Source organism: Bufo gargarizans, chromosome 9 (assembly GCF_014858855.1).
Source record: "Bufo gargarizans isolate SCDJY-AF-19 chromosome 9, ASM1485885v1, whole genome shotgun sequence".
Taxonomy (NCBI): Eukaryota; Metazoa; Chordata; class Amphibia; order Anura; family Bufonidae; genus Bufo; species Bufo gargarizans.
This window is the reverse complement of record NC_058088.1, coordinates 129,184,287-129,197,456: the sequence shown is the minus strand read 5'-3', so window position 1 is coordinate 129,197,456 and position 13,170 is coordinate 129,184,287. Positions and strand designations below refer to the sequence as shown.

At 45.2% G+C, this 13,170-nt stretch overlaps 1 protein-coding gene across 2 annotated transcripts in view; it reads left to right on the top strand.

The window, feature by feature from the left end:
- Window positions 1-13,170, top strand: part of STARD8 (StAR related lipid transfer domain containing 8) — a 226,777-nt gene that overhangs the window by 42,671 nt on the left and 170,936 nt on the right. The window contains exon 1 of one of the 2 annotated variants that reach the window (XM_044305493.1): window positions 11,731-12,102. The exons of the other annotated variant lie outside the window; for it this stretch is intronic. Within the exon in view, the coding sequence (XP_044161428.1) occupies window positions 11,979-12,102 (124 nt within the window). The 5' untranslated portion in view covers window positions 11,731-11,978. Of the gene's footprint in view, window positions 1-11,730; window positions 12,103-13,170 lie in introns of those variants that run through there. 2 annotated transcript variants of the gene reach the window in all.

The following is a 13,170-nucleotide window of genomic DNA, read 5'->3' as shown; positions in this document are numbered from 1 at the left end:
ACTCTGAGCACAGATCCCCAGGTGTGTCCACACCCTGTATACGCTTGGAAAGGAAGGAGGTGGATCCAGTGAGTCTATGTTTCAATCTTCTTTATTGAAACATATTTACAATAAATATATTCACAATGGTCTTATTATAGTAAGACCGTTGTTACAGTTGAAACACGTCACAGTGCAAGAGGTGCCATTTTTAATGTGACGTTATTTTAGACTTGCAAGATCACGTCCTTTCTTTCCAAGTCTTATGGGATCCGACATCATGGCTTCAGTGGCAGGGATGATCAGAGTAGCAGCACTGGAGTAGAGGGGGGTTGAACCTGGTGAATACAGCTTCCCTACCTTCCATCATTCTTTTTAACTCAGACAACCCCTTTAATATAGGTGTATAAGATGTACTGTGTCTATTTGTAAGTAGGAAAATTGATGGACTGTAGGAAGGCGCAAGGGACCGTCGTTGATGGAAGGTATATGTCACCGAGGTTCCTGGCCTCAGTGGAGTAAGAGCCAGTTTTCATGTGTCAGCAGCAGTTGCTGTTTGACACCTTGCTATTTAGTATAGCTGTAATAGCTGATTTGGGACGGCTCTTACTGAGAGTAGTCAAAGTACTGGGTGGGTGACTACTCTCCACGTTCCAGGCTGGTCTTGACTGGCATATATAAAAAATCCAGCCAGCAGTGTCAGCTGGTGGTAATTACCTCTCTTTCTGACAGAGGAGCTCTGGCAATCGCTGGATTGGGATCTGAGCAGTGTGCTAGGCTGGAGGCCTGAGTTTGGGAAGTCTGCTCTGTCCTGAGCAATGCCGATCGGGTGTGGACAAACACCTAGGATAACAGGTGACAGTTTTGCTGTATGAACTGTCTAGGTGTGAACCAACACCAAAACTGCAAATGGAATGTCATACTGTTTTGTTGCAATAAGTGTGAATAAAACACTGAAGTTTTTGAGTTACAAACTGGTCTTTGCCTCTATACTGCGTCCGCTTGTCCTGTCTACCAGAGCAAATCCCCACAATTAGTGGAGGATGCGTGCAAGAACAGTGAGGCTGGCGTGAATGCCGAAATATTTTTTGATTTGCATTTTTGGGCATACGTGTCCCATAACAAAATGCAGGCTGTTGTGAAGGCCCTCATGGAGGCTAATCTGCAGCAGCGAGAGACAAACCTGCAACAACGGGAGGCTAGCAAGCAGCAGCAAGAGACCAACCAGTTGCTTCTATAACACTTGATGCCTTTACAGACAGCAGGAGCAACCCCAAGCGTCCACGATGCCTGGAAGGCAGTCCGTGCGGCGATTCCTAACATAACACCCGCAGACGACATCGAAACCTACCTGGCGATGTGCGAGAAAGTGGCAACAATGGAGAAGCTACCCCGAGACCAGTAGGCTGAGGTCGTCGCTCAGTTTCCGGCATCCGATTCTCAGTGGGTGTATTTCGACTTGCCGGATGATCAAGCGGCCGACTACCACAAAGTAAAGGTTGAGATTTTGGCAAGACTGGTGGAGAATGTGTTGGTCCGGGCCCAGCGGATACATCAGTGGGGGTTTGAGCCGGCTGAGCCCACAAGACCCCAGTATTATGACTTACTCCACCTTTTGCAAAAGTGGCTACAGCCTGATGTGCTGAGTCCCATGGCTATGCTGGACAGAATATTGGCTGATATGTTCTGGAGGGCTTTGCCACCCCCTCTTCAGCAATGGATCGGCTAGGTCTCTTAAGGTAATGCCCTTGAGATGGTCGATCTGGTGGAACGCTATGAGGCTACCTGGAATCTACAGGATTTTGGGAGGGGGCAGTCAAATCCCGTAAATATCCACCCCAGACCCGGCGAGTTGTGCCAACCAAACCCGCCCGGGATGTACTCCCTCTGGACCAGGCTCTCATAGTCTTCTGGTGGTGTAGGGAGCCTGGCCATATACGAGCTGACTGTCCACATCAGCTGGAACCCATAGACAAGAACTATGGCTTCCGTCAGTTGTTATATGCCAGGAAGCTGTGTGCAGCGGGTACCCCAGAAACTCTAAATCATCCGGTGCCAGGTGGAAGTGGGAGACACTCCAGCGGAGGCCCTGCTGGACTCAGGGAGTCTGGTGTCCTTAGTAAGGGCTCCCCTGGTATGGTCCGCTGAGTATACTGGCCGAAAAGTTGGGGTCATGTGCATTCATGGGGACTTAAAAGACTATCCCACCGAACTGGTGTCTCTAACCACAGGGGCCGGCAGGTGGGCTCACGAAGTGGCAGTTGCCACAAACTTACACTACGAACTTATAATTGGGAGAGACTTCCCGGGTTTCACAGCACTGTGGCCTGCTACGAAAGTGACTGATACCCATGAGACAGGGGTAACCCCAGCAGAGTGGCCTTGCTCCGGGGAGAGGCCAGAACTGTGGGAGTGGCCGAAGGGCCATCGGTAGGGATGACCGCTACCTCGATGGAAGAGGGGGAGACAACCCCACTAATGGTTGGATACGTGGAGGACTTGCCGCCGGTGCCTGTGCTGGCAGACCTCAGTGTCTCCGGGGATAATTTTGGTACTGCACAACACTGCGACCCAACCCGATCCCGAGCCTGGGAAAATGTATTAATATTAGATGGTGAACCACAACAAGCTGGGGCAGAGTCAGTGTTCCCCTGTTTTGTGGTTCATCAGGATATGTTGTTTTGGATAAACCAGCTGCGGGGTGAACCCATTGAACAGTTGGGGGTGCCCCAGGCTTATCGCAAACTCGTGTTAGAGTTAGCCCACCAACATGTTCTCGGGGGTCATCTGAAAATGCAGATAACACAGGACCAGATACTACAACGGTTTTACTGGCCCTGTTTTTTAGGGAGGTAGACGAATTCTGTAAGTCTTGCCTGACCTGTCAGGCAACTAGCCCTCAGCACCTTTTCTGCAGTCCCTTGGTACCTCTTCTGATCATCGAGGTACCGTTTGTTCGAATCGCTATGGACCTCATAGGCCCAGTACCGAAGTCCGCTAGAGGACACCAACACATCTTAGTCGTCCTACACTACGCCACTCGGTACCCGGAGGCGGTGCCACTGATACATACATCGGCTAAACTTATAGCTAAGGAGCTAATGGAGATGTTCTCCCGAATGGGGCTACCTAAAGAGGTTCTGACTGACCAGGGGGCCCCTTTTATGTCCAAGGTCATGAGGGAGCTCTGGCAATCGCTGGATTGGGATCTGAGCTGTGTGCTAGGCTGGAGGCCTGAGTTTGGGAAGTCTGCTCTTTCCTGAGTAATGCTGATCGGTTGTGAACTAACACCTAGGATAACAGGTGACTGTTTTTCTGTATGAACTGTCTAGGTGTGAACGAACACCAAAACTGCAAATGGACTGTTGTACTGTTTTGTTATCATAAGGCCTCATGCACATGACCATTATGAATTTTGCGGTCCGCAAAACACGGATGACGTCCGTGTGCGTTCTCCAATTTGTGGAATGGCACAGACAGCCATTGATATAACTGCCTATTAAGAATAGGACAAGTTATATTTTTTTTGCAGACCATGGAACGGAGAATCGGACGCGGACAGCACACGGAGTGAAGTCCGCATCTTTTGCGGAACCACTCAAGTGAATTGGTCCGCATCCAAGCCGCAACACTGTGGCTCGGATGCGGACCAAAACAACGTTTGTGTGCATGAGGCCTACGTGTGAGCAAAGCACTGAAGTTTTTGAGTTATAAACTGGTCTTTGCCTCTATACGGTGTCCGCTTGTCCTGTCTACCAGAGCAAACCCCCACAGGACACTAAGGGCTGTTTCACACGAGCGGACGCCGTGCGTGACATCCGCTCCATGAATGACAGCCAAGACCCGATGCGGACAGCAGAAGCACGGAGCATTAACATGATTGAGGTCTGTTTGACCTCTTTACTACGAAATCACAATGACAACTTCTCACTGTGATTTCGTAGTAAAGAGGTCACAGAGAGGCACGGAGCATTATCAATCATGTTAATGCTCCGTGCCTCTGCAGTCTGCATCGGGTCTTGGCTGTCATTCACGAAGCGGATGTCACGCACGGCATCCGCTCGTGTGAAACAGCCTTAACTCTTCCAGTTCCATATACCCAGCATATTAAAATGCTCACAGGGTTGATGTTCCTGGAGGGATACACCAAATGGAAAAGGATTTAGGAAAACTAGAGGAATGGTCAAAAATCTGGCAACTAAAATGTACTGTTGATAAGTGCAAGATAATGCACCTGGGACGTAAAAACCCAAGACCAGAATATAAAATCGGTGATACAGTCCTATCCTCAGTATCTGTGGAAAGGGGTTTAGGGGTCATTATTTCAAAAGACTTAGGCCCCTTTCACACAGGCGAGTATTCCGCACTGAATACCGACCCATTCATTTCTATGGGGCTGTTCACATGAGCGGTGATTTTCACGCATCACTTGTGCATTGCGTGAAAATCGCAGCATGCTCTATTTTGTGCGTTTTTCACGCACATAGAAATTAATGGGGTTGCGTGAAAATCGCAAGCATCCGCAACCAAGTGCGGATGCGGTGCAATTTTCACGCACGGTTGCTAGGAGACAATCGGGATGGAGACCCGATCATTATTATTTTCCCTTATAACATGGTTATAAGGGAAAATAATAGCATTCTGAATACAGAATGCATAGTAAAATAGCGCTGGAGGTTTTAAAAAATAAAAATAAAATTTTATTCACCTTAATCCACTTGATCGCGCAGCCCGGCATCTCTTCTGTCTGTCTTCTGTGCTGTGTGCAGCAACAGGACCTGTTGTGACGTCATTCCGGTCATCACATGATCCATCACATTATCTTTTACCATGGTGATGGATCATGTGATGACCAGAGTGACGTCACCACAGGTCCTGTTGCTGTACACAGCACAGAAGACAGACAGGAGAGATGCCAGCTACGCGATCAAGTGGATTAAGATGAGTTAAATAAAATGTAAAAAAAATGTAACCCCTCCAGCGCTATTGTACTATGCATTCTGTATTCAGAATGCTATTATTTTCCCTTATAACCATGTTATAAGGGAAAATAATAATGATCAGGTCTCCATCCCGATCGTCTCCTAGCAACCGTGCGTCAAAATCGCACCGCATCCGCACTTGCTTGCGGATGCTTGCGATATTCACGCAACCCCATTCACTTCTATGGGGCCACCGTTGCGTGGATTATCGCACCGCAACGCACAATATAGAGCTTGCTGCGATTTTCATGCAATGCATAAGTAATGCGTGAAAATCACTGCTCGTGTGCACAGCCCCATAGAAATGAATGGGTCAGGATTCAGTGCGGGTGCAATGCGTTCACCTCACGCATTGCATTCGCGCAGAATGTATTGGATAACACTGGCAGCATTATGCTGCATTGCGGACTCGCTGCGGGAGGAACGCTCGGCTGCTAGGCGCCTTACTGATAGGGTCAGCCGAACCATTTATGGAGGGTTCTTTGGTTTGAAATGTTTAGTAATGACAGCATTGTAGGAATGCTGGAGTTTTGACCAGGTTATGATATTATATATTAATTATATATGCCCTCAAAGCATGTTCCCATTGGCTTTCTTTGCTAGTCTTGGATTATATGTGGAACTAAGGGAGGGAAAGAATATTAAAAAGCGGTGCTTTGAATTGAGTTGGTTTTATATACATATCCGATTATAAATTCTGGATTATTACCTGGCATTTATTTCAATAGCCTTTTCTTCTTAATACACACCTAGAATTTTAAACAAGTGCTGTGTATCCTGGATACTTCCCATGTAATAAACAATACTATGATGAGGAAGTTGGTCTCTTTAGGCCTCTTTCAGACGGGCCTTGCGGGAAAATGTGCGGGTGCGTTGCAGGAACACCTGTGATTTTTCCGCGCGAGTGCAAAACATTGTAATGCGTTTTGCACTCGCGTGAGATAAATCGTGCCTGTTTGGTACCCAAACCCGAACTTCTTCACAGAAGTTCGGGTCTGGGATCGGTGTTCTGTAGATTGTATTATTATCCCTTATAACATGGTTATAAGTGAAAATAATAGCATTCTGAATACAGAATGCATACTAAAATAGCGCTGGAGGGGTTAAAAAAATAAAAAAAAAAATTAATTCACCTTAATCCACTTGATCGCGCAGCCCGGCATCTCTTCTGTCTGTCTTCTGTGCTGTGTGCAGCAACAGGACCTGTGGTGATGTCATTCCGGTCATCACATGATCCATCACATGATCTTTTACCATGGTGATGGATCATGTGATGACCAGAGTGATGCCACCACAGGTCCTGTTGCTGTACACAGCACAGAAGACAGACAGAAGAGATGCCGGCTACGCGATCAAGTGGATTAAGGTGAGTTAAATTATTTTTTATTCTTTAAAACCCCTCCAGCGCTATTTTACTATGTATTCTGCATTCAGAATGTTATTATTTTCCCTTATAACCATGTTAGAACGGAAAATAATACAATCTACAGAACATCGATCCCAAGCCTGAGCTTCTGTGAAGAAGTACGGGTTTGGATACCAAACATGCGCGATTTTTCTCACGCATTACAATGTTTTGCACTTGCGTGGAAAAATCGCGCTTGTTCCCGCAACGCACCCGCACATTTTCCCGCAACGCCCATCTGAAAGAGGCCTTAAAGGTAGGCAGACAATGTCATAGAGCAGGAAATGCTAGCAGAATGCTTGGGTGTATAGGGAGAGGCATTACCAGTAGAAAGAGGGAGGTGTTCATGCCGCTCTACAGAGCACTAGTGAGACCTCATTTGGAGTATTGTGCTCAGTACTGGAGACCATATCTCCAGAAGGATATTGATACTTTGGAGAGAGTTCAGAGAAGAGCTACTAAACTGGTCCATGGATTGCAGGATAAAACTTACCAGGAAAGATTAAAGGACCTTAACATGTATAGCTTGGAAGAAAGACGAGACGAGGGGGGATATAGAAACTTTAAATACATAAAGGGAATCAACAAGGAAAAAGAGGAGATAATATTTAACAGAAAAACTGCTACAAGAGGACATAGTTTTAAATTAGAGGGGCAAAGGTTTAAAAGTAATATCAGGAAGTATTACTTTACTGAGAGAGTAGTGGTTGCATGGAATAGCCTTCCTGCAGAAGTGGTAGCGGCAAATACAGTGGAGGAGTTTAAGCATGCATGGGATAGGCATAAGGCCATCCTTCATATAAGATAGGGCCAAGGGCTATTCATAGTATTCAGTATATTGGACAGACTAGATGGGCCAAATGGTTCTCATCTGCCGACACATTATAAGTTTCATTGAGGTCTAAACTGAGACATTATCCTGGCACACAGCCTAGGTGTTTTGAAAGGAGGACCTCTGCCCTGACTGGATCAGATCTTGCTAGTTTGTTTTTAAGAACATTCCCTGACATTGGCCAGACTTGCCCACTGCTGCATGTACACACTTGTTGTCAGATAATAATTTTATACAATGATGCCAGGAAAGCAATGGGCGTACTGTTACCAATTACCCAGTGTACCTGAACTGTCCATAATTTACGCCTGTAGAAGAGTAAGGCCTCTTTCACACGGGCGTCGTTTGTGAGGGCAGGATAGGATGCGGGTGCGTTGCGGGAAAATCGTGCGAGTATGTACGCAATTGCAGTCAGTTTTGACTGCGATTGCTTTCAGATGTTCAGTTTTTATTGCGCAGGTGCAATGCGTTTTGCATTTGCGTGATATAAAACTGACTGTGGTACTCAGACCCAAACCCGGACTTCTTCAATGAAGTTTGGGTTTGGGATCGGTGTTCTGTAAAAAAAATTTTTGGGGGATATAACATGGTTATAATGTAAAATAATAGCATTCTTTAATTCAGAATGCTAAGTAAAAGGTCCATTGGGGGGGTAAAAAACCCCCAAAAAAAGTAACACCCCTCATCCACTTGATCTCGCAGCCTGGCTGGTCTTCTTGCAGGACCTGGCTGGAAAAGGACCTTCGGTGACGTCATTGGTGAGCGCGGTGACGTCAGCGCAGGTCCTGCTGAATGAAGATAGAAAATAAACCATGTTATAATGGAAAATAATAAAGTAAATGGGGTCCCGGGCAACTCATCCCTCGTCTCCTTAGCAACCATGCGTGAAAATCGCATTGCATCCGCACTTGCTTGCGGATGCTTGCGATTTTCACGCATCCCCATTCATTTCGTTGGGGCCTGTGTTGCGTGAAAAACGCAGAATATAGAACATACTGTGATTTTCACGCAACGCACAAGTGATGCGTGAAAAATCACCGCTCATCTGCACAGCTCCATTGAAGTAAATGGGTCCGGATTCAGTGCAGGTGCAATGCGTACGGGTGCAATTCACGCCCATGTGAAAGGGGCCTAAGGCCTCTTTCACACGAGCCTGACGTATTAGGTCCGGATGCCTTCAGTGAAACTCACCGCATTTTGCAAGCAAGTTCAGTCAGTTTTGTCTGCGATCGCATTCACTTGTTCAGTTTTTTTCTGCGCGGGTGCAATGCGTTTTGATGCGTTTTTTTAAGGTTTACAAAAAACATCTCTTAGCAACCACCAGTGAAAAACTCTGGGCCGCGTGAAAAATGCTGAATATAGAACATGCTGCTTTTCACGCAACGCAGAACTGATGCATGAAAAAAACGCTTTGAAATGAATGGGTCAGGATTCAGTGCGGGTGCTATGCGTTCACGTCACGCATTGCACATGCGCGGAAATCTCGCTTGTGTGAAAGGGGCCTAAAAGAATCAGATTTATTCCTCTGAACCATCTGTATCCACCACAGCCCTGCGGTCAGAAGCACTGCAGATATCGGCTTTATATCTACCCCTTTTTTGTTAAGATGGCCGGACCACTGTACCAAACAAGCACTTTACCTTTTCTGTGACCACTATCTCCTCATAGATTGTAAGCTCTTGTGAGCAGGGCCCTCATTCCTCTAGTTTTTAATTGATCTTTTTTCTGCTATGTCAGTTTTGACTCTGTACTTGAACCCCCTGATTGTAAAGCGCTGCAGAATATGTTGGCGCTATATAATTCAGATTATTATTTATTATAAGATAACCAGTGGCGACTGAATGATAAGGTCTAGTTTTCTTTTCTGGTGGATTTCTCAAGTGTTTTATTTGTTCCTGACTGATCTTACAGCTGTTGCTTGTCCACTATACGCAGGCTTCTCCTCCCCCAACACTTATTTATGACCACCCCAAGTGTATGTGAAGCAGAGAGGGGAATTTTAGGGAGGATCAGATGCCAAATGCAGAAGAGAAGTGACAGCTGAATGCACATCCTGATGACTGTATCACATGGAGTTTCCTCCGAAATGCTGGGGACATTCATCGACATTGTAGATAAAGATAGACAGAGAGGAAGTGAAAGTGGGATGGTGAGAGGAGAAGCTGGGGAAGACAGTGGTGTATGACGCCTGGTCACACGTGACATTCCTGACTGGATTATTGTGTACAATCACCTACAGAAGATTCATACTGCGTCTCTTGTGACTATGGAATTCCTAGTGCACAGTCTATAGGCATCTGTCCTTTCACAAATACATTGCAATACCTGTTACTAATTTCTGGGTGGTGTTGGTGGCTTTCCTTAAAAAAAAAAAAAAAAAAAATATGAATAATCTTTCTTAGAATTCCTACACATGATTTTTTTCAGATTTTTTGGGCCACTAAAAAAATGTAATTGAAGCCGCTCATGTTTTTTTCCATACTACATGCAGTTTTTATGGCTTTTTAGCAGCATTTTGTTCTCTGAGAACCTTCTCTATAGGCATTTTTCCCCATAGAGAAGGAGATGCCAGAAATAACCCCAAAGGTTCAGCATACTAGGTTTTATTTAAAAAAAAGTCACCAAATTAAAAAAATTCTATAACTCCTCCCCAATCCCCCCCTTAAATTTGCTTGTGTGTCCTGCATTTCCAATTGACCTTCAGCTGATATCTGGAGCTGGTGTATTTACTGCAAAAATTCACCAAAAACCTCAGGTACAAAAAACACCACCAAGAATGCAAGAGTGCAGAAAAACCTATGTGCAAACCCACCTTCAAACATTAGTCACCATTTTTAAGAGCATGTTCCCCATAATATTTAAATACCAGACGAGTAAAATTAAACTTTTAGCGATATTGCTAAAGATAATGGGCCAGATTTATCATTAGCTCAGGTCAGAATAATGGAGTGAAAAAGTCCCCAAAAAAGTCCCAAATGCTAAAACTGCGCACATATTTGTGACTTTTTTCTGCTCTGCACTATGCTCGCCAGTTTTCTGAAAGTGGGCGTGTTTTCTTATGTAAATGAATCTCTAGACAGATTTACTATTGGGACTATTTAAAAAGTCGCAAAAAAGTCGCAATTTCACTCCAGTGAGGACCATGCTTATCTTATGAGACTTTTTAATAGAACATGCAACTTTTTCATAAAAACGAGAGACTTTTTCGTAAAGATGTGCGACTTTTGTAAAGCTGCTTACTGACGGATAAACTGCTACCGTCAAACCACATTTATTACAGTCTTAAAGGGCCGATCATAAATCAGACTTGGCTAAAACTGACTTTAGCCATATGTGGAGTGAGCTGTCAGTCATGATAAATCTGGCCCAATGAATGATGGTTATATCTTTTTGTTAAGCAATCTGGCCAGACAGTTCAGCACTCTATATTTATATTAATGGGACTCCTTTCATAGCACAATAGATTGCAGTCACCCACACAGCTTGTATACTGAAGGCTATCTTCACATCTGCATCAGAGCCGCCATCACAGATTCTGTCACAGTGTAAGGAAAAATAACACTGTGTACTGCTTTGTTCTTATGATGAAAACAGAACCAGAGGACCCTCCATAGTGTCTGTCGGCCACTGCCGGTGTCCGTTGTGCAACAGATTTGGCAGAGCCTAAGAGTACATTCACATACGTGGCGGGTAAATCCAGTACTCTGTTCTGACATAGCCGGACACCGCCAGATCCTCATTGACTATAAGAGGTAAAGAGATCTGTCAGGTTTGACGGATTTCTACTGGACAAATACCACCGCTTGCAATGATATTTGTGTGGCAGAAAAGCTGAATTTATGCCAGAAACGCTCTGGTTCCCATTAGTCATTGGTGTCTGGCTATGATGTATACGGTAACTCTGGTTGTCTGTTCCTCTACTGGAGATGTGAACGCAGTCTAAGGTCTCATGCACACGACCGTTGTGTGTTTTGCGGTCCGTAAATTGCAGATCCGCACAACACAGATTGCATCCGTGTGCGTTCCGCAATTTGTGGAATGGCGCGGGCAGCCATTTCTATAACTGCCTATTCTTATCAGCAAAATGGACAAGAATAGGACAGGTTATTTTTTTTTTTGTGGACCACGGAACGGAGCAACGGATGCAGAAAGCACACAGAGTGCAGTCTGCATGAATACTGCGTCTCGGATGCGGAACAAAACAACGGTGGTGTGCATGAGGCCTAAGACAGACGTGGGTGTAGCCATAGGGAATGCAGAGGTGGCAGTCACACCTAGGACCCGAGCCTGGCAATGAAAAAGTCACTAGTATTAACAATAGCACATGGTAGGTGGGGGCTCTGTTACAAATTGTGTACTGGTGCCCAGAAGCTTCAAATTACGCCTCTGAAGACAAATGCTAGGCTATAGTAGTCGGGCGGGGGGGAAGGCGGGTGTCATGCAATCCTGTTAGTAAAGTGTGCATTTGGTGTATGTGAGGAGGAGGTAGAAGAGACATTCAGTGCAAGCTGCTGTATGTGTGAGAGGGCACTGGCAATGCTGGCATGTCCCGGGCACGTATATACATACACAGCCTATAAATAGAAGCTTCTGCCCTCCAGACTCCGCAGACAGACACATAATACACACATACAGTCACTGCTCACCACAGGCTGTCTCACAGTTTCCACACAACTTCCAGCTCCTCAGCTCTGGATGGAGGCTGCTGTTGGGCTCTCTGCCTCCCGGGGGCTCCTCCTCATGCCGCTTGGATCTGGATTTTAGGGGGGTTTGTGAGGATATGAGCTGCAGAATGGCTGAGGGGACACAGGAAAGAAGCAGGATGTACAGTGCACAGTTCAGGGACAGAGCATCCAAGACTTGGAGACGGCTGAAGAAGCGACTCTCTGCCCCCTTGGACCCAGGTGAGGTGACTGCAATGGTGGCACAGCTGTGGGGGTGGATGATAAGGTTGCCAACCATCCATTTCTGGAAAGTACATAAAAATAGACAACCTTTTTCCTATGTCCATGAAAAAAAATAGATATATCAGTGATTTTTTTGAGGCTGGTAGTACTTGACTAGATTGGGCGCATTCCCTTTCCGCTATTGAGATCCGTCATAGGATCTCAATAGTGGGGAAAACGCTTCGGTTTTGTCCCCATTCATTGTCAATGGGGACAAAACTCAACTGAAGGGCACCAGAATGCATTCCGTTCCTTTTCATTGCGTTCCCATGATGCACACAAAATCGCAGCTTATTTTGGTGGTGATTATCATTTTACAGCTCACAGTAAATGCTGGTAATGAGTTCTCTTCAGTGTATGGTACTATAGACATGTATAACTTTTAATCTTTATCAATCATTATGGTTTTCTAGTTTGTCTGTAAAATGCATTGGATGTCCGTGATTTTGGGATAATTTGTCCAGAAAAAATAATTCTGTTTGGCAACCCTGGTGAATGATGTCCATAAGACAATCCAGTCATTTCAGGTGATGGCTTCAATCCTGTACCAGCGGTGTCACCGATGTGAATTGAAATGACATTCTGATGTTCCCCCTATTACTCAGAAGTAACAGTTCTGGTCACGAGAATCCCCCAGTGTCAATGCACAAAATCTATTTAGTAAATTAATTGTGATACGTAAAATGATCCTTCTCACTTACTGTGGTGTAATCCCAGTCATTTGTATGCAGTTAATAGTACATTAAAATGTGCAGTGTGATCCCAGCGTATCCTAGCGGCATAACCCACTCCAGCCATAGAAAACTTTATTTTAATAAATGCCAGCTTCTCCATCATTACTCTTACTACCTTATCAGCATCACATACAGTTAATACAGTAATTAGCCTTTGTCTGTGGGCACATCATTGAACATTCTGTAATGAGGTCATGTTCACACGGTGTTTGGATGATATGCCATACAGTGAACATAGCTATAGGCCACTGTTAACCCGATGGGGTGATATGTGCTGGTGTAACTTTTTTTT